The 21,030-nt window shown below is 58.4% G+C and overlaps 1 protein-coding gene and 1 long non-coding RNA gene across 3 annotated transcripts in view; one reads left to right on the forward strand and one right to left on the reverse strand.

Annotated features, from left to right (window-relative positions):
• The first annotated feature begins 660 nt into the window (after positions 1-660).
• LOC114817803 lies at positions 661-5,561 on the forward strand. Its single transcript, XR_003765656.1, has 3 exons — positions 661-762; positions 2,544-2,627; positions 5,408-5,561. It is a non-coding gene; the product is annotated as an uncharacterized LOC114817803 (long non-coding RNA).
• Positions 4,417-21,030, reverse strand: part of HIP1 (huntingtin interacting protein 1) — a 70,343-nt gene continuing 53,729 nt past the window's right edge. For both annotated transcript variants that reach the window (XM_029081956.1, XM_029081957.1), the window contains exons 13-31: positions 20,787-20,859; positions 20,000-20,183; positions 19,646-19,734; positions 19,008-19,124; positions 18,144-18,245; positions 16,136-16,330; positions 15,657-15,804; positions 15,211-15,297; positions 14,716-14,823; positions 14,429-14,565; positions 13,865-13,975; positions 13,488-13,546; positions 12,503-12,596; positions 11,784-11,884; positions 11,515-11,620; positions 10,794-10,917; positions 9,706-9,767; positions 9,315-9,423; positions 4,417-7,486 (exon numbers count right to left, since the gene is read on the reverse strand). In XM_029081956.1, the coding sequence (XP_028937789.1) occupies positions 7,476-7,486; positions 9,315-9,423; positions 9,706-9,767; positions 10,794-10,917; positions 11,515-11,620; positions 11,784-11,884; positions 12,503-12,596; positions 13,488-13,546; positions 13,865-13,975; positions 14,429-14,565; positions 14,716-14,823; positions 15,211-15,297; positions 15,657-15,804; positions 16,136-16,330; positions 18,144-18,245; positions 19,008-19,124; positions 19,646-19,734; positions 20,000-20,183; positions 20,787-20,859 (2,017 nt within the window). In that variant the 3' untranslated portion in view covers positions 4,417-7,475. The remainder of the gene's footprint in view (positions 7,487-9,314; positions 9,424-9,705; positions 9,768-10,793; positions 10,918-11,514; positions 11,621-11,783; positions 11,885-12,502; positions 12,597-13,487; positions 13,547-13,864; positions 13,976-14,428; positions 14,566-14,715; positions 14,824-15,210; positions 15,298-15,656; positions 15,805-16,135; positions 16,331-18,143; positions 18,246-19,007; positions 19,125-19,645; positions 19,735-19,999; positions 20,184-20,786; positions 20,860-21,030) is intronic.

The following is a 21,030-nucleotide window of genomic DNA, read 5'->3' on the forward strand; positions in this document are numbered from 1 at the left end:
GGGCCCCGTTGGCGTTGGGGCGGGGGTCGGGGCGGCGGGGGGCGGCGGGGCCGGGACGCCCGAGGCCCCACCAGGCTGCGGCCGCGCCCACGGCCAACCAGGCCAGGGCGGCCGCCGCCGGCAGCAGGTAGAGCAGCAGCGCCAGCAGCGCCAGCGCCAGCAGCGCCCGCACGCCCCGCTCCCGCTCCCGCTGGCCGCGCCGCCGCGCCTCACCAACGCCGCCGCCGCCTCCTCCTCCTCCTCCGCCGCCGCCGCCGCCTGGGCCTCGGCCTCGTCCTCGTCCCCCCCCGGCCGCCGCAGACATCGCGGCTCCGCGCCGCGCCCGGCACTTAAATATCCCAGCGTGCTCCGCGACCGCGCACCACGACGCCCAGCGTGCGCGCCGCCGTTAGGCCGGGCGGGAGGGCGCGCGCCGCCCCCGCCTCGCCGCGACGGCTGAGGAGGCAGCGCCGCCCGTCGCCGCCGCCACGACCCGGGCCGCGGGAGCCGAGCGAGGGGATGAAGGGGGATGAAGGGGGGTGGGGGGCGATGGCGGGGAATGGGGGGGGGGGGGCCTCCCCTCCCCACCGAGCCGCAGCGGGGGCGGGCCCGGAGGAGGGGGCGCCGCCCCTCGCCGGCGCGCACGCGCGAACCCCCCCCCGCCCTGCCTGAGGGAGCGGGGCGCGCGGCGACCGGAAGGAGCCGGGGAGGGCCGCTGTCAATCATCACCAGGGCGCGCGCGCGCCGTCCGGGCCCTCGCGTCATTGGTTCGTTCATTCAGTCGTATGTATTGAGCGCTTACTATTCATTCATTCGATACTATTTATTCATTCGTTCGTTCATTTAATACTATTTATTCATTCACTCAGTATGTATTGAGCGCTTACTATTCATTCGATACTATTTATTCATTCATTCAATAATATTTATTCATTCACTCAGTATGTATTGAGCGCTTACTATTCATTCATTCGATACTATTTATTCATTCGTTCGTTCATTTAATAATTTTTATTCATTCACGCAGTATGTATTGAGCGCTTACTATTCATTCATTCGATACTATTTATTCATTCATTCAATAATATTTATTCATTCACTCAGTATTTATTGAGCGCTTACTATTCATTCATTCGATAGTATTTATGCATTCATCATCCAATTGTATTGATCATAACCATGTTGGTATTTGTCAAGCGCTTACTATGTGCGGAGCACTGTTCTAAGCGCTGGGGGAGATACAGAGTCATCAGGTGATCCCACGTGAGGCTCACAGTTCATCCCCATTTTACAGATGAGGAAACTGAGGCCCAGAGAAGTGAAGTGACTTGCCCACAGTCACCCAACTGACAAGTGGCAGATCCGGGATTCGAACCCATGCCCTCCGACTCCCAAGCCCGGGCTCTTTCCATTGAGCCACAGTGTATTCATTCATTAGTATTTATTGAGCGCTTGCTATTCATTCATTCAATAGTATTTATTCATTCAGTAGTATTTGTTGAGCACTTACTATTCACTCATTCAATAGTATTTATTCATTCATCATTCAATAGTATTTATTCATTCATCCAATAGTATTTATTGAGTGCTTGCTATTCATTCATTCGATAGTATTTATTTATTCATTCATCATTCAGTAGCATTTATTCCTTCATTCAGTAGTATTTATTGAGCACTTACTAGTCATTCAGTAGCATTTATTTATTCATTCATCATTCAATAGTATTTATTGATTCATTCATTCACTAGTATTTATTGAGCACTTACTATGTGCAGAGCACTGGACTAAACACTTGGAACAGACAATTTGGCCACAGATAGAGGCAATCCCTGCAAATTGACGGGCTTATGGGCAGAACACTGGACTAAGCGCTTGGAATGGACAACTGGGCAACAGAGAGAGACCATCCCTGCCCCGTGACAGGCTCACAGTCACCTCACAGTCCCAGCGCTTAGAACAGTGCTCTGCACATAGTAAGTGCTTAGCAAATACCAACATTATTATTATTATTATTATTAAAATGGGGATGAAGACTGCGAGTCCCACGTGGGACAATCTGATGACCTCGTATCTCCCCCAGCGCTTAGAACAGTGCTTGGCACATCATAAGCGCTTAACAGATACCATCATCATTATTATTATGGGAAGCAGCGTGGCTCACTGGAAAGAACCCGGGCTTGGGAGTCAGAGGTCATGGGTTCGAATCCCTGCTCCGCCACTTATTCATTCATTCAGTAGTATTTATTGAGCGCTTACTACGTGCAGAGCACTGTACTAAGCGCTTGGAATGTACAGATCGAGATAGAGACAGTGCTGTGTGACTGTGGGCAAGTCACTTCACTTCTTGGTGCTTCAGTTACCTCATCTGTAAAATGGGGATGAAGACTATGAGCCTCAAGTGGGACAATCTGATGACCCTGTATTTACCCCAGCGCTTAGAACAGCGCTCTGCACATAGTAAGCGCTTAACAAATACCAACATTATTATTATTATTGTTATTAATAATAACAATAATAATAAAAACTACGACTGCCTGACTGATCCTCTATGTGTATTTTCCAGTTGCTCAATGGGTTTCCCGTCGCTTTGCTGGAGTCCACGCCGAAGCAGTCTCTTAGATGGCCACGGGGGGGCAGGAGAGAGTCGGTTGGTATTTCCATTGCGCCTGGGCGTAACAGAAGCAGCACCGGGAAAACCCCCGAGGGCCCGGCCACACTCCTTCGATCGTAAATTCAGACGAAAATAGCAGTCGATCGTATGTATTGAGGGCTTACTGTGTGCAGAGCACTGTTCTAAGCGCTTGGGAGAGTACAATATTACTGCCCACCCCACACGCTCCGCTCCTCTGCCGCCCACCTCCTCACTTCTGCCAAACTGATTCTCTTCTCCTCTTCAAAACCCTACTTAAAACTCACCTCCTCCAAGGGGCCTTCCCAGACTGAGCTCCTCTTCTCCCTCTACTCCCTCTACCGTCCCCCCTTCACCTCTCCGCAGCTTAACCCTCTTTCCCCCCCATTTCCCTCTGCTCCTCCACCTCTCCCTTGCCATCCCCTCAGCACTGTACTCGTCTGCTCAACTGTATATATTTTCATTACCCTACTTATTTTGTTAATTTTGTTAATGAAATGTACATCGCCTTGATTCTATTTAGTTGCCATTGTTTTTACGAGATAGTCTTCCCCTCGACTCTATTTATTGCCATTGTTCTCGTCTGTCCGTCTCCCCCGATTAGACCGTAAGCCCGTCAAACGGCAGGGACTGTCTCTATCTGTTGCCGACTTGTTCATTCCAAGCGCTTAGTACAGTGCTCTGCACATAGTAAGCGCTCAATAAACACTATTGAATGAATGAATGAACACGACACGGTCGGTAGACACATTCCCTTCCCACAGCTAGAGGAAATGTTTGGTGCGTCAGGCCAAAGAGCATCTTGGGGGCAGGAGCCAACCAAGTGCAGGAATTCTACTGCTATAATGCTCTTCATTTTGCACTCTTGGGATACCAGCATTGTAATTTTATTATTCAGTAGTATTTATTGAGCGCTTACTATTGTGCAGAGCACTGGACTAAGCGCTTGGAATGTACAATTCGGCAACAGATAGAGACAGTCCCTGCCCGATGATGGGCTCACAGTCTAATCAGGGTATTATAATTATCAAGGTATTTATGGTAAGCGCTTAGTACAGTGCTCTGCACGCAGTAAGCACTCAATAAAAATGATTGAATGAATTTACTAAGTGCTAACTACGTGTCAAAGACTGTTCTGAGTGCCGGGTTAGATACATGATAACCAGATTGGACAGAGTCCCTGTCCCTCATGGGGTTCACAGTGTAAGTAGGAAGGAAGACTGGTATCGAATCCCCATTTTACAGTTGAGGAAACTGGGGCAGAGAAGTTAAATGACTTGCCCAAGGTCACACAGTTGGCAAGTGGCGGAGCCAGGATGAGAACCCAAATCCTCTGACTCTGAGGGAGGCCCGTGCTCTTTCCTCTAGGCTTCCCGCTTTCAATTAGTATCTGTAATAATAATAATTGTGGCATTTGTTAAGCACTTGCTACGTGCCAAGCACTGTTCTAAATGCTTAACAAGTACCATAAATAGTATTATTGTTTTCTCCATGGTTAGTCAGTGCTCCACACATAGAAGGTACTTTCCCACCTAATTGATTTTAATATCTGTCCCTGCCCCCTCTAACTTGTAAACTTCTTAAGGGCAGGGATCGTGTCTAATAATTCTGTTGCACTGGACTCTCCTAAGTGCTTAGTCCAGGGCTCTGCACACGGTAGGCGCTCAACTGATACTATTGATTGAATCAATACTGTGGATTGATACCCATCAACTTCTGGACAGATTTCAGGGCCCAACTGTCGGCATCAACACCATCACTGGGGGTTGGATCCCCCCCATGGTTCTCTGAGAAAGATGGAGACACCTTCTAGCTGGGTGGAAATATTTATTTAAAAATCGGAAACATGTACGACGCATTATACAAAGGGGAGTGGGGAATCTTAATACCGTAATAATTAGACTTCTTGTTGGGGAGAGGGAACCGAATGGTATAGTACCACCCGCCCTGGGAAAGAGGCAGGTGCCTGCTGAGGAAAATTGGGAATGGTTCTAATGGACCCTTGGGACAGGTTAGAAAACACACGGAAAGAGAAAAGAAAAAGACAAGAGGAAAGGGGTTCTGAGTCTGGAGACGACGGTTGGATCGGAAACCCCTCGGTTTGTCCCCGTGAGTAACCAGCTTAGTCCAGGGTCTGCAAACCTGAGGTAGTTAGGGTCACCTGAAAGGCCAGGCCTCCGGGGAATTGGCGTCAGAGCTTCTCTCTGGCCCCGGCCCTACGGTAATGGGGCCTTTTCGGATATTGCTTTGGCTCCTGTGGCGAAAGGCAGCTCGGCCGCGGTGGTCGGTGGCGTGGGGTTTGGTCTGGCCCCGGGAGGCGGGGGGGTGAAGGCTGGGAGCCCCCGGTCGGTGAGGCGGGACCGGGGGCGTCGCTGTCTGAGGCTGTGGGCAGTGCAGGCTAGGGAGGTGGTCGGGGGCAGGGTTGCCCCCAGCGGGTCCGTCCGGTCCGGAGGGAAAGACTGTTTGGCTTGGGGACCCAGCCTCTTCCCTACCCCGGGAGACCCCGCTGGGTGTGCACCGGGCAGGGGGGAGGGGAAGGACTTCCCATTCCCAGATGCTCGGCCACCATTACAGGCAGCGGACATGGGGCGGTCCTCCCTGAAGGTGGGGCTAACAGTGAGGGGAGTCCGCTGCCGCCCTCCTGAGGTCTGGCCTTTCAGGGGGCGGAAGGGCAGCCGGAGAATGGGCCAAAGGCCTCAACCCCAAGGGATTCTGACTGCTCAGCTCCGTGGGAAGAGAAGTCAAGCGTGCGCACACATACTCACGCACGTTTTTTCTCTCTCTCTTTCTCCCCCCAGGTGTATCAGCACTACCATAGCACGTGCACCCCCACCCTTCTGCCCTTAAGAATTTAGGGGAGACTCTCCTGACAGCACGAGCAGGCGTGGGCTCCGCCAGCCTGCCTGCCTGCGTGACATCGGCTGAAGACTCATTTTCCTTGCCGTGAGCCTCCTCGCCAAGGCCGCCCCCGCGTGTGAGTAGAGAGAGAACCTCTCAGGGCTGGCTTCTAAAAATCCGATTTCAATTCCCGCGGTTCACCGAGCTGCCCAGCGGACCGATCTCCCCCAGGCCCGGTGCCCATTTCGGCCAGGATGGGGGCCACGGACCCTTGTATGGAAGGGCCGCCGGGCACGCCCGGAGATGTGGGGATCTCTGGTAGGGCCGCTGAATCCCCATTGTGGGGCTGGACCGGAGCAGAGGCTCAATTAGACTCGATTTCTCCCTGCTCCCGGCTGCTTTCCGGCTCCAGGCCCACCTCTGGATCGAGTGTCCTGGGCCCTTTCGCTCTCCTCTAGGACCTTTTCAGGGTGGAGTGTCTGGTTGAGCAAGAGGGAGGCTCTTTCTGGACCTTCAATGACCCGCAGCTTGAGGGTCTGCGGCAGACGCTTCCGGGGATCCAGTCCAGCAGCTCAATGGGCAACACCCTCCTAGACGGTCCCTTGCCTCCACTGAGCCCACACGCCAACCCCGAGCCGTCTTTACTGCCTTGGGATGGCCAGGCGTTAAATCCTGACTACACACGGGTCCAGCCCAGCACCCCTTGACAAGGACTCTGGTGGGCTAGCGCCTCCTGTCCATGGGGCTCGTCGACCAAAGCTAAAGCCCCTCTACCTTCCGTCAGCCTCGGTGTCCTCCTTCTCCCGGAGGTTCACGGCTCGGATGCGGAAACTCCACCGACTCCCCTGAAACTCGGGGGTTGCCTTTAGGAAGAGAGCTGGTCCGTGACGCTTAGGTTGCTGCTCCTGCTGGAGGGTTTCTATGGAAACAGAACCGGTGGCCGGGAGGCGGGAGAGCCGTCCGTCCGGTGGTGCCCACGGGCCGACCCGCTCTTGCCGTTTTCTCTCCGATTCCCTCAGATGGCTTCTTCGATGGGAGTCTCGGAGCCAGCGGTCCCGGGACCTGGATTCCTCTGCGTAACCCTCCTCAGGCGCTGGTTGTGGGTGAGGGGGTAATAAGTAGCAGGAAGGGTCTGTGATGGGCTGCCCGGAGGATGTTCGGGTTGCGGCTGGGGAGGAGCTTCAGGGTGGTCTCCTGGAGGAGGCGGAGCCACCGCCCCCCAGGTCCATTTGAGAAGACACTGCGGCGAATGTTTCGGGGGAAGTCACCGTTCTCCCACCATTCCGGTGCTGGCCGGGACGGAGCGATGGCCGGGCGGAAGGGCCGTGGGGAAAACCGAGGCAACGTGGACTTCCCGGCGCTCGCTAAGCACACTTGATCCTTTTCCAGCTGAGGCAAGGAAAGGCACAGGGTTCCGGGGGGCCGCCACGGGGAGCCCCTCGCCAATGCCCGGCCGGCCCAGTTAACCTTTGGCCGGCCGCCGGCCCGTTCGGGGCCGGGGCCAAATGGACAGCTCCGGACATGACTCCTTTTGCAGAGTTTGCTTTGGGAACAGAAGGATGAGCCAGGAAGTTGTTGGGAAGCACCACGGGGGGAGCGAGAATCTGCCTTGGCAAACTCAGGCTAGAGCAGAGCCACCGGAGAGGCTCTGGCTTGGAGCCCTCTGACTCTCAGCTCCTCCCCTGCACCCCTCGAGTTGGGGCCGACGATGAAACGGAAAAGGTTGAGAAGAAAACAGAAAGGAGATGAGTGCGGTTCCTCCCTCCCCCCAACCCCCTCCCTCCCCCTGCCCATAAAATAAGTAAATAAATAAGCCCACTGTGGCGGAGCCCTTGCAGGCCAGCGTGACCCTTTCCCCTCTCTGAGAATCTCGGGTGGCTGGGGGCCGGGGTGGGTGCCCGGTCGGGGGGAGCGGTAGGCGTGTGCTTTGGGCCGGGCTGGGAGCGGATCGTCAGGAGGGGCCGCCCGGGCCCCTGGCGCTGGCCAACGGGAGTGGACGGCTGCTGCCCCGAGGATCCCCCGGCGTGTCTAGTCCGCGGCTGAGGGGAGCAACGAGACGGACGGAGAAGTTACGGACAGCAGGCGGCGGAGGGGGCGTCTGCGCTGGAACTAGTGTCCTGCTGGGCCCAGGCCTGGGTTTGGAGGATCTGGGTTCTATTCCCGACCTCTACCCCTTGTCCGCAGCGTGATCCTGAGCAAGTCACTTCCCTTCTCTGGGTCTCAGTTTCCTCATCTGTAACACGGGTATAACATCTGTTCTCCCTCTCTCTTAGACTGTGAGCCCCGTGGGAGACAGGGACTGTCTCCAAGCTGATTATCTTCCTCTTTACTTCAGCACTTAGAGCAGTGCTTCACACATGGTAAGTGCTTAATGCTATACAATTATTATTATTGTTATTATTAGAGATGCTTAGCCTGGGCCTCATCGGCACCCCTTCCTGGCAGAGCCCGGAAATGGCCCTGCTCAGGGATTAGGAGCTAAGGTTATGGCAGGGGAGAGGCTCTGGCTTACGGCTTGGCTGGGGCGAGCCCTTGTCTGGAGGAGAGCGGATGGACTTCGGCTCGGTCCACCCCGCCCCCCGGCCCGGGGACCGGGAGATTCCGGCCGGAAGCCGAACAGCTTCCCCTGCTGTCGCCGCCCTCACCTCATTCCCGGGCTCCTCTTTCTGGGTCCCGTGAAGTCGCGGGGGGTAGGGGCATGCCATGGCCGCCCCTCCCCTCCAGGGCCAGAATTAGCCCGGTGGCTGGGCCTGGCAGGCGGCCGGGCTATCCCTGGTTAGACTGCGGCCGGCAGTCGGGAGCAGCGGCAGTGGTGTGAGCTTCTTGTGGGCAGAGAATATGTCTGTTGTTACACTGTACTCTCCCCAGCACTCAGTACAGTGCTCTGTATACAGTAAGCGCTCAATAAATATGATCAAATGAGTGAATGAATGAATGGTGTACGGTGGAGGTCCTTTGCCAGAGGCTGACAGGCCAGGAGGCTGGGGCCGGGGCTGGTAGCCCACTGGCCCTGGACGGGGAATGAACCCTTTCCAGGGGCAGCTGCCTTCCTGGGACCCCTCGACTGGGCCGTGGAAGCCCCCTGCTACAGTACCAACGATGAAATCTAAAAAGCTTGGATTTACCTGAGAAATAAGAATATGATCTACGCCCCTCTACCCCTCAATTTTCCTAGCCCTTCCTTTGACTTTTCCCAGTTGCTTGTGCGTCAGGGCCCTCATCTGCCTCACGCTTCCCTGCTTCGTGGGGAGGGGCAGGTGTTGCCACCCCCATTTTCCAGATGAGGAAACTGAAGCCCAGAGAGGGTGAGGGGCTTGCGCCGGGTCAGCCGGCGGCTCAGGTGCCGCCCCCTCTGCAGGCTGGGATGTGGGTCCCGCCTCACTCCTACTCATCGCCCCTTGGACCAGGCAGGGGACGAAAATCGAGGAAGGAGATGTCCTTGTTCCCACGGGGGACGACGCTAAAGAACCCCCGACTCCCCCTGGTGAAACCCCCCCCCCCCCAATGTCAATTATGGGGGTCAGGGCCCAAAAAGTTTGCGGAACCCAGACTGTTGCTCCATGTGTCTCCAGAGGGTAAGGAGGGAGGACCCCGACCCCCCCATCCCCATTTGCTCCAGAGTCTCTGCTTTCCCCTCCCAGGTCCCTGTGAAAAACAGGTGCCGCTTCTGCGTCCCAGAACTCGACGGTAGGAGTTTGGACGCCCCTGGGAAGGCAGAGGCTGGGAGGGAGGGGGAGGGGGAGAGACCACTCCTGGAGATTCTGGGGGAGTCTTGCCTGACCCGAGAGAGTTCAGGAGGACTCCTGGGTTCCCCTGGATACGAGCCCGGCCCCCGCCCCCCCAACCCCTCCAGGCGCGGGTCCTCACCCTCATCCCAGCCCTCGGCCACGCCGGCGAGCTCGTAGTGCTTCCTTCGCAGATCTCCAAGCTTCTGGCGCTCTTTCTGCAACTGGTTTTCCAGCTCCAACACTCTGACCTGTGGGAAGATCCCAGTAGGCCTCGCGCTCAACCTCGCCGGATGGCGGGGGGCAGGGGGTGGGAGGTGAGGTGACCGAGTCAGTGCCCGTTTCCCCCATTCGTCCCAGCTTCGCGCCCTTCACTCTGAGCACCCACTCCGCTCCAAGCTCCTACCCCAAGCCCCCTTTCCTCTCCTCTGGTGCCCGCCCGAGGGAGCCGCCCCTCCAGCCGCCCGCCTGCCCGCCTAGGGAGGGTCCTGGGACAAAGACGGGTCCCCGAGGCTGAGGGCGACTCGTCTCACCTGAGAATCCATCTCTTGCCGCTTGATCTGAGTCAGGGTCATGCTGGAGAAGTCCATGGTGTCTGGGAGGAGGGAGACGAGACTGACTCCTCTGTCATCCACCATTTTTTTTAATGGTATTTATTCAGCGCTTACTATTTGCCAGGCACTGTACTAAGCACTGGCGTAGATACACGCTAGTCAGGTTGGACAAAGTCCCTGTCCCACTTGGGGTTCACAGCCTTAATCGCCACTTTACCGATGAGGTAACTGAGGCCCAGAGAAGTTGTGACTTGCCCAAAGTCACACAGCAGATAAGTGGCGGAGCTGGGATTAGAACCCACGACCTCTGACTCCCAAGCCCGGGCTCTTTCCACTGAGCCACCCTGCTTCTAACTCCTCTCACTACTACCGCACCTCCTCCTCCTGATTAATTATGACGATACTTGTTAAGCGCCTACTACGGGCCAGGCCCCGTACTAAGCGCTGGGGTGGATACAAGCAAATGGGATTGGACACGGTCCCCTGTCCCACCCACATGGGGCTCACGATATCCATCCCCATTTTACAGATGAGGCACGTGAGGCCTGGAGAGAAGTTAAGGGACCGGCCCAATGTCACACAGCAGGAGAGTGGCAGAACAGGGATTAGAACCCACAGCCTTCTGACTCACAGGCCCGGGCTCTAGCCACTACGCCATGCTGCTTCTCTGATTACTCCTCCTCCTCCTCCTTTCACTACTTCCATTACTATTAATTCCACTATTACCATTATGACCGTTGCTGTGATTATTACTGCCATTATTACTGCTCTTGTTACGACTGCTAGTATTAACTACTGAGAAGGCTTCTGGCCGCCTTCCGGGAGCTCCCGGGAAGTGGACAGGGCTGTGGTTTTGGGGGAGTGGGTGAGAGGATGTGGGGGGAGGTGGAGGTGGGCCCAAAGGAGGGTAACCCATAGCCACTGGTGGCCGTGAGACGCTGGAGACCCTGGTGGGCAGGGAGTCAAAGGGGCCGGGAGGGAGGTCAGTTGGCAGGGGCCATTTCTGGGAGGCAGAGAAAGAGGGAGGGGGCAGCGCCCGGGAGCGGTAGGGTGGGGGTGGTTGTTACCCGTCTCCTCGATCTGTGATTTCGCAGCCTTGGTTGAAGCCACCACGGAAGCGGTGGCCTGGTTGACCCCTCGGGAGGCCTGCTGCAACTTGGCCAGGTTTGTGCTGTCCTTGTCCGCTTTTACCTGCGGGGACAGATGCCAGGTCAGGGCCCCGCCCGCCCCCCGCGGGGTCTTCCGCCCCAGGCTCGGCCCCAGGGGGCCTGTCGTGCGATCTGAACACAGGGCGGGCCCGGCCTGGGCGGCTAGGGCCGCTGCCTCGTGCCGGTTTCCGGCGGGCAGCGCCAACTCGCCGGGCCCCCGGGCCCCCGGCCCCCACGGCTTCCCCGGTCAGAGCCGGGCCCGGCCCTTCAGAAAATCTTTCGTGTGGTGAGGCGGCTGGGGGGCCGTGGGGGCGGAGAGTAGCAGGAGGCCAGCGAGGGGGAAGACCCGAGAGGAGCTTAGGGAGGGAACGGGTTGGAGGAAGTCATGCCGCTGCGGGGGAGGTGGGACCGGTGAAGGAGGCCCTCCCACACGCCCATCACCCCTGCCGCCCTGGGAGCCCGGTCAGGTTTTGGGTTGAAATCTGGAGATCTGGGGTGCCAATCCAAGCCCCTCCTGTCTGGCCCCTGAGCCCCAGCAGACGATGGGGCCTGGGGGTTGCTGGCGGTGCCGACCGTCCGGCCGAGCCCTCCCCGGCCCCGGCGGCTGAACCTCCCCGGCCCCCGCCGGCCCGCCGCTGACCTTGGACGCGGCCACCAGTTGGGCAGTGCTGGCCGCGATTTCGTGCGAGCACACCATTAGTTCCTCAAATTTCCCTTTCCCTTGAACCACCAGGTCGGCCGCATCCCTGGCGAACATGAAAGGGTGGGTTGTGGGATGGAGGGGATCGAGAAGATTCCTGGGAATCCCGGCCCTCCCTTGCTCGGGCCCCCGCCCCCGCCCCGCTAGCTTTCTGGCCTCTCCCTTCGGGGACCGTGATGGGCAGAGGGGGCCGGGGGAGACACACTTACACCATGACGGTAGCTCCCCAGCCCACGGCCTTGGAAGCCGAGATGAGGCCCTCGGTCCATCGAGAATTCCTGGCGTAGAACTCCTTGGGGGAGGCGGCACCCTGGGGGAGCGGACGGGAGCAGACGAGGTTACATCCTGGGCTGGGTCGGGGATGTGGTCTGGCAGTGGGAGGGGGAAGCTAACAGTCCCAGGCCTGGCCCTGGGCCGGACGGACTGTGAGCAGAGGGGAGGGTGAGGCCCGGCAGCTGGGGCGGCCTACGGGGGGGCTGGGGGCCACCGCCCGGGCTCAGTCTCACCGGGATTGACTGAGTGCCTACTGCTGACAGGTGGTGGGAGACATTTGGGGAACATAAAGACCCTGTTTCCGGGCCCAGGCTGGCTTCTCTACTACGTGTCTCCAAAGTGCCTCTCCTCCCAACCTTGGTCAAGTAACAAGCGTAACGGTGACGGCCCTCGAGCTTGGATGGACCTCCGGCTCTCTTCCCAGGGTACCCTTTCACCCTTCCTAGCTCCCCTTGCAGATATCAGTCCAGGACTGGGGGCCCTGCTTGGTTGGAGGGGCAGGACTGGGGACCCCACGCTACTGATGAGGGACGTCTGTGGCCTCGGGTTCAGCGTGGGCTACGTCACAGCTCCAGGCCTTCGACCGCAGGAGGCGGGGAGGCCGCAGCCTGGCTGTGGCGTGCCCTGGTCGCCCGGCCCGCTGGCCCCCGCTCACCCTGCCGCTCTCCACAATCTCTCTCTGCAGGTCCTTGGAGGCCACCACGAGGATCTGAATGGCTTGCATCAGGCCGGTGCAGGAGCCGAGAATCCTGGAAAGGAGGCCCTACATTAGGGAGGCTCCATTGCCTGATGGGATTGGCAGGGCGGGGGAGGTGGGACCTCCCTCTGACCAAAGATAACCCAGGGGCACCTGGCGGGGGTGGGGGCGGGCAGAGAATCCAGAAGGGTCAGGATCCCCTGGCAGAGTCAATGTTCAACCCATCCTCGAGCTGGTGGCACCCTGCATTCCCCCGTAAACTCCTCTAGACTGTAAACTCGCCATGGGTAGGGAACGTGTCCACCGCTATAGCCTAGTGGAAAGAACCCGGGCCTGGGAGTCAGAGGATGTGGGTTCTAATCCTGGCCCTGTCACAAGTCTGTCGTATGACCTTAGGCAAGTCACTCCACTTCTCTGGGCCTCAGTTACCTCATTTGTAAAATGGGCATCGAGGCAGAGAGCCCCGTGTGGGATAGGGACTGTGTCCAACCTGATTACTTTGTATCTACCCAAGCACTTAGAAAAGTGCTTGGCACATAGTAAGTGCATAACAAATACCATGATTATTATAATTATTACCAACTCTGTTATTTTGTGCTCTCCCAAGTGCTTAGTACGGTGCTCTGCACACAGTAAGTGCTTATAAATTCCAATGATTGATGGGTTGACTGGAAGAGGGAGGAAAAGATCTGGGCCTATCCAGGGAGAGGGGACTCTCCATTTCCAGGATAGGTGGGACACCCTGGGAGTCCTGACCCCTGCTTTCCGGCCAAGGGCTCGATGGCGGCTGTGGCCACCGGGCCTCAGATCCACCCGCTCGCTTCCTTTCCAACCCCATGTCCCGTGGTGGGGCAGTGCCTCCAATGGCTCTCCCCTCTCCATTCCTGCCATCCGGGTGGGACATTAACAAGCAAACGGGATCCTCCGGCCCCTCCTCACTGACCTCTCGTTCACCTCCAGTTTGACCCCGGTGTCTCCGGCGCGTGACTTGCTGAGCATCTCCTGGAGCCAGAGAAAAGCTCCCCAGCGGGGAGGGCTGGTTGTGAGGAGGGGGCCGATCGTCTCCGACCCATCCCGACCCGCCCTCCACACTTCAATCCTGGGGAGGGGATGGACCCCGCCAGGTGACCCACGGGGTGGGCGGAGAGGGCCCAGTCGCGACACCCGGATCTCCTACTGGCCCCCGACCGGCCGCTTCTTCCGGGAATGCCACCGCGCTGGGTGATCTGGGATCTTAGTTGCCCTCTCTGAGCGTTGCTTTCCTGCCCCTCTGAAACGGAGCGCCCAGAGGGCCAGGAAAAAGAACTCGGCAGTCCTCACCTCTATCCTCGTGGTGGCGGCTTCTATGGCGGCCGAGGTGGCGGCCAGCTCTTTGTCCACCAGGTCCCCCAGCTCCTCCTGCTTGATGTCCAGGCCTCGGGGTCTTAGCTCCTAGCCGAGGACAGAGAGGGAGTGGTTCCACCCGCCTCATCCTTGCCCGATGGCTCCTCTCCCGGGCCTCCTGTTTGCCGGGACCCTCCTGCCTCCCCTCCCCTCTTCTTCCCTCCCTGGGGCCTTGCTCCAGTTCAGGAATAACAGGCCCAGTTTCCCCTGGTCCTCTCCTTGGGCCCCAGCTCATCCTTGCTCTCAGCGTGGTAGAGATGGCGGGAGGGATGGACGAAGGGAGGCTGAGGGTCAGCCAACCACCCGGGGCCGGCCCAGACCCTAGCCAACGGAAGCCAGGGCTTGAGCGGGAACGAGACCGGCCTCGTCCAGCTGCGTGACTTGTCGATAGCTGCTCCATTTCCCCCGGGGCTCGAGACCCTGGTCCGCCCTCCCCGCCAGCCTGGCTTCTGGGGCTGCTGAGACCCCCCTCCGGGGCCAGAGCCCCGCACCCCCACGCACCTCGCCGATGGCGGTGATCTTGCTCACGCAGTTCCTCACGGCCGTGCAGTCGGCGCTTCCGATGGAGGCGGCGTCCTTCAGGGAAGCCAGGTAGAGAAGGGCTTCCCCTCCACACTGCTTACACAGCTCGGCCAGCACTGGGGATGCAGGCGGGACCGGTGCCCTCAGTGCTGGGAGGGGGAGGGGTCCCCGCCACTCTCCTTCCTCACTCCCCTAACCCCCACGCCACCCTCCCGCCCGAGAGTCAGGCCACGGGCCCCGGTGATCCCGAGGGCGGCGGTGCTTACTGTCGGCGGGCTCCATGGGGGCTGTGTGGCAGGTGGCACTTCCCTGCAGGATGGTGTCGCCAATCAGGTGGGCGAAGAGGGCCACGGAGCGCACCAGCCCGCTCACCTCTGCAGGGAGTTTGTAAGAGAAGGCTGTGATGCCGGGACAGCACATTTTGGATACACATTTCTCATGCCGAATGAGCATTGGCGGGCACATGCTCACTCCCTCTCTCTTCAGCAACATTTTCTGCATGCAGTTGCACACACATACAGACGCGAACCTCCCCGCATCACCTCTTGGAGTATGTACATATACATACAGACACATACATTCATGCAAACCACCCCCCAGCGCTTCCTGCGGTAGGTACACACAACCCGCACACACACACACGCAGACACAGAGCCCCCAAGCCAACCCCCTCCCAGGCCTAAATCAATGGTAGATGGAGGCTCCCCGCTCCCCTTCTGGGTCCCTTCCCCTCCCTCTCCCCCACCGCCGCCCAGGCTCACCCTCTGGGTGGGCCAGGTACCGGTCACAGGCCTCCTGAAGCCGCTCTATGCAGCCGGCAGCGGCCAGCGTCCTGGACAGGAGATAATCTGTGCCCGGGGCCGCGGAGGTGGGCGGGGAGCAGAGACAGAACCGGGGATGGGGTCAGGCGTCAGGGGTCGGGGTCAGGGCCCTGCCTCCTTGGGGTCTCCTCCTGCTCCTCTTGTCCAGGGCCCGGGACAGCAGGGTTCAGGGGTGGGGCATCTCTGTGAGCAGCCAAGGCCCCGGATGGACTCAGACCCCTGTCTCTGCCCAGCTGATGTGCCTCTCCACTGCCAACAGGGGATGCCAACTGGGGGGGGGGGGGGCGGGGAGACCCGGGGTGGCCACGAGCCGCCCCGAGCTCCGGAGCCCACGACGGCGGACGCCCGCGGCGGACGGGCCGGTCCGAGGGCCCGCGGGCACGCACCTGCTGAGCCGCTGCAGCTGATGTGGGCCGGCTCCTCGAGCCGGTTCAGCGCGTCCTGCACCACGGCCTCCGCCTCCTCCACGGCCGCCCGGAGCAGGGCACCTCGCTCCTCCTCCAGTCGCCTCCGCAGGGCCTGCTCGCTGCCCTCCTGCCGGCGGGCCAGACGGGTGAGCCCCCCCCATCCTGCCCGCCCTCCAAAGGACCCCTTAGGGCCGGGGGACAGAGCAGAGCGGCCTGGGTACGGTGGGGGGAAGGCGGCGTGTGGCCGGGCCCGACCGATCCCGGAATGCTGAGGTAGGCTGGACCAGCCAGGTGTATGCCGGGACCTGGGCGTGCTGAGGTGCCTGCTGGGCTGCAGCTGGCCCCGGGGGCTCACCTCTGTGGCCTACCTATCCCCTGGCAGCCAGCCCCCGCAGACAGAGAGGCTCCCTGACCCCCAGACCCCAGACCGCCCAGCCAGCCCTCCCCACGGTGGGTACCTTCTCCCCAAGCTGGGCGCGCAGCTCCTCCAGGGTGCACCTGGTGCTCTCCTGCTCCCGGCTCCGGGTGACCTGCAGCTGCTGGAGCTCCGCGCGCAGGGCTGCCGTCTCCTCCTCTCGGCGCCCGGCCGCCTCCACCAGGCTGGCCCTCTCCGCCTCCAGGCCCGCCAGCTGGGCCCCCCGCTCCGCTTCGGACTGCACGTGGGGAACGGCAAAGGGCTGGGGGTGCTGAGCTGCACTCCGCTGGGCCCCGGGACCGCCCCTCCCACAGCGGGGGCTCGGACAGCAGGGGCGTACTGCTTCCTGGCCAGCCAGGTCGGCCTTGATCGGACGTAAGTGCTTACCATGTACCAAACCCTGTGCTAAACACTGGAACTGATACAAGATAATTGGGTGAGGAATGAGTCCCTGACCCACTTGAGGCTCACGGTCTAAGAGGAGGGAGAACAGGTGTTTCTGTTCTGTGGTGGCCCAGTTGGAAGAGCGTGGGCCTGAGGATCAGAGGACACGGGTTCTAATCTTGGGTTAGCCAGTTGTCCGCTAGATGACCCTGGGCAAGTCACTTAACTTCTCTGGGCCTGTTTTCTCACCTGTAAAATGGGGATTCGATATCTGTTCTATCCCCACTGCTTAAAACGTGAGCTCCATATGGGACAGGGACTATGTCCAATCTAATTAACTTATATTTATCCCAGTCCTTACAACAGTGTTTGACACCTAGTAAGTGCTCAACAAATACCACAAAAAATAAAATAAAAATGAGGAAACTGAAGCCCATAGAAGTTAAGTGACTTGTCCAGGGTCACATTATTACTAGGCTCTCGGGCACTTGATTCCCCACCCACTTCTCAGTTGCAGCTCAACATTTCCCCAAGCCCTCTGCTTTTGTTCTTTTCTCACAGATGGTGCCTGGAGGGGGTCATCTCTTTTCTAAGCCTCAGTTTCCCCATCCAGAGGGCATGGAACCACCAATGCATAGCCACATTCCAGCAACTATTCCCCCACTCTGGTCCCACCCAATCTGACGTGTGTCAGCGGAAATGATGGAAAGATACCTCCCCCTGCCCTGGCCCCCATTGGACGGGGGCTGTGTCTTCTCATTTTCCAGCACAGGTTCTCGGGTGCCCAGCACAGTGCTTGCATCTGGTTGGCATTCAAGGAAAGCCCCCGGTGATGTTGGTGGCATAATACCTACCACAGGATTTGAAGGTGGCCACAACCTGGCCCCCAGCTTCCAGAAGACAAGAGGGTTGGCACCTGGGTCATATTCTGACTTCATTTCATAAATGAGCCTGGGGCAGTTATGGCACTCCAGCCCTCCCCAGCATTTCTCATCAGTTTTTTTGTTTGTTTTGGGTTTTTTTAATGGTATTAATTAAGCATTTACTATGTGCCAGGCACTGAACGAAACCCTGGGGTAGATACAAGTTGATGATAATAATAATAATGAATAATTATGGTATTAAGTGATTACTATGTGTCAGGTACTGTTCTAAATGCTGGGGTAGACACAAAATAGTAGGATTGGACACAGTCTCTGTCCTCCATAGGGCTCACAGTCTTAATCCCATTTTAAAGATAGGGGAACTGAGGCCCAGAGAAGTGAGTGCCTTGCCCAAGGTCATACAAGCAGACAAGTGGCAGAGCCGGGATTAGAACCTACGACCTTCTGAGTCCCAGGATCCTGCTCTACCCACTAGAGCTTCCCAGGTCAGACACTGTCCCTGTCCCACATGGGATTCAGCAGTCTTAATCCTCATTTTACAGGTGAAGTAACTGAGGCACAGAGACATTAAGTAACTTGCCCGAGGTTAGCAGACAAGTGGCGGAGCCAGGATTTGAACCCAGGTCCTTCTGACCCCCAGGCCCGTATTCTATCCACCACGTTACGCTGCTCCTCATCTGTTACCTCAAGATTCCAGGAGGGTGGGAGGGGCAGAGAGGGTCCCGCTTTTCTGAGGAGGAAAGGAGGGGAGGAAGCTGGGGGGGTAGGCGGGGAGGGGCTTACCTGGGCAGAGGTCTCCAGTGTGCCCTTCACGGTCTGGAGCTCCTGTTTGCTGGCTGCCAGTTCTCGCTTTAAAGTCTCCAGAACCTCGGTCTGTTCTTGAGTCTAGAAGGTGAAAGCAGAAGGGTCTCTGAGCCGGTCACGGTTCTCCCTGTGACCCTAGGAGTTGTACTATCGAGCTGTTATTCAGAGCGGTGCTGTGCGCTAAACCCTCGGGGAGGTACAACTCAAGAATTGTATACTGTGATCTCACTGTGGGCAGGGAATGTGTCTGTTTATTGTTGTAGTATACTCTCCCAAGCGCTTAGTACAGTGCTCTGCACCCAGTAAGCACTCAATAAATATGACCGAATGAAAGAACAAGATACGTTCTCCGCCCACGAGGAGCTTATACTCAGTTGGGGAGGCAGACATATACTGAATATTTACAACCGGAATAAGTCAAAATAACTGACTTTACAATGGAATAACATTATTATTAGTAGTATCATATTTGTAAAGTGCTTACTATGTGCCAAGCATTGGACTAGGAATAAGATAATCAAGCTGAACACAGTCCCTGCTTCGCATGCCGCTCACAGACTAAGGGAGACCAAGAACTGAATCGCCATTTCACAGATGAGGTAACTGAGGCACAGAGAAGCAAACTGACTTGCCCAAGGCCATATAGCAAGCAAGTGGTGGAGCCAGGATTAGAATCCAGGTCCTCTAACTCCCAGGCCCCAGCTCTTTCCGCTAGGCCACGCTCCTCCTGCAAACATACATACATACATACACAAGGGCTGAGGGGTCCCGGACACTGTTTCTGAGGGTCCAGCCAGAGGTGGTGAAGCGGAAACCCTTTCCCGTGTCCCTCTGTCAGCTCACCTTCCTCTGGGCTTGCTCACTGACACGCTGGAAGGAGTGCTCCAGTTCTTTCTTCTCCCGCTCGACGTCCCCCTGGGCTTGTCTGGCCACTGTCACCTGCTTGGTCACCTCAGCGTTCTGTGAAGGGGAGTGAGGGGAAGCGGGCGAGTCACCGTCCAGCTGGCTCAGCCCCGGGAGGCTCATGTAGGGAGTCCCAGGTCCCCTGGGACCCGTGAGATAAAGGGAACCTAGAACGGGGGTCTCGGCCTCCCCTGCGGCCAGCAGAGACTGTAAGCAGATTGAGGGCAGGGGTCGTGTCTTTTTGTTCTACTGTACTCTCCCAAGCGCTTAGCACAGTGCTCTGCACACAGCAGGCACTCAGTAAACATTACGATGGACTGATGGGCCACAGAGACCCCAGGGCCAGGCAGGGGACTGAGGTGGCGTTGCTGGGGACCGAGCCAGAGAGAGGATCCAGGAGTTCTGGTTCTAGGCCTCTGCCCAGACCAGACGGCTTCTTGCCAATGCCACGATGGACTCTGGGCGGGCTCCCCGGAAACAGCTGGCCTTAGGCAGACCCTGGGGGACTCCGGAAGTCTCTGGGGGGCCGGGTTCAGGGACCAGTGGTCGGCTCAGGGAGGCGGCGGGGGGACTCCCACCTTGCGGAGCAAGTCGGCGTGGTTCTGGACTAGCTCGCTGTACTTCTCTTTCAGCTTCGTGTAGCGCTGCTCGTTGGCCTGGGCTTTCCCTGAAGGGGATGGTGGGGGACAGGGTTCAGGGACCGGCAAGGAAGCCTACCACCTTACAGGACCCCCGTCATTTGAGGACCCCCCCCCCACATCCTCCCCACCTTTGCTCCCCCCAAGAATTCCCACCCAGCACCTAGGACCATGAATCTTTTGGAGCTGAAAGGGCCAGGAGTCTCCTCAGGGCCTCCTGCCGCCTCAGCTCCGGGGCTCAGCGCTCCTCCTCCCCGACCCCTCGCGCTCTCCGGCGCCCGCTCGGCCTCTCACTCTCGATCTCCGTCAGGCTCCGCTGGGCCTTCTCGGTGTCTTCTCGCCTCTTCTTCAGCTCGTCCAACTCGGCCCGCAGGAACTCGCTCTCGTCGGCCGCCTGCTGCCTCAGGTGCTGCTGCTCGGCCAGTTCGGCCTCCAGCTCGCTGATCCGCCCCTTCAGCTGCACCGCGAGGCAGTGGCTCTGGGACCCCGGAAGAGGGGAACTTAGGGTTGGGGTGCAGGGGATTCCCCCTGGCCCCAAAACCTGCCCGCAACTCCTCCACCCTGGGTTCCTTTAGGGTTGATGAGAGACACGGCCTATTCGCCCAGGGTGACGCCCTTCCTGCCCTTCTAGCCAGTAGATGGGGCAAGACCTGGCCTTCTAGCCACTGGGAGTGGGGGCAGTTCTGCACATCCTTTTCGGCCTGACCCTGCATGGTGCAGTGATTCTGATGGCCTGGAGTCTCCACTGGTTTCCCACTCAAAGCCTCAGAGATGGCCCTGCTCGGCACCCAGATAACAATCACAATGACTGTGGTATTTTTTAAGCGCTTCCCACTCGCCAAAGCACTGCACTAAACTTTGGGGTAGATACAGATGATCAGATCCGACATAATCCATCCCACCCAGGGCTCCCGCTGTAAGGGGTGGGGATGGCAGGAACCTTAGCTCCATTCCACAAGGAAGGAAACTGAGACTCAGAGAGGTTAAGGGTCTCCCCCTAGGACACCCAGCAGGTCAGTGGTAGATCAGCCCCGATGTCAGTGTCCCCTGAGGGCCGAGAGGGTACACGGCCAACTCCTACCTCCGCTTTACAGTTGTCCAGCTCTCCTTTCAGCGCACTGATCTCTCGGTACAGTTGTTCGATCAGGCGGTCCCTGGTCAGGAGAGTGAGAGGGTGGCTTACTTTCCCTCGGCAGGCCCACCGTCACCCTCAGTCTTAAGGGGGTGACATCTCCGGGACAATATTCCTCAAAGGAAACTCAACCCCTCTCCACCGGAGAGCTTCCAGGAGGCAATTCCAAAACACAGCGAGCTTCCCAGTCTCC

This window comes from Ornithorhynchus anatinus, chromosome 17 (assembly GCF_004115215.2).
Source record: "Ornithorhynchus anatinus isolate Pmale09 chromosome 17, mOrnAna1.pri.v4, whole genome shotgun sequence".
Classification (NCBI taxonomy): Eukaryota; Metazoa; Chordata; class Mammalia; order Monotremata; family Ornithorhynchidae; genus Ornithorhynchus; species Ornithorhynchus anatinus.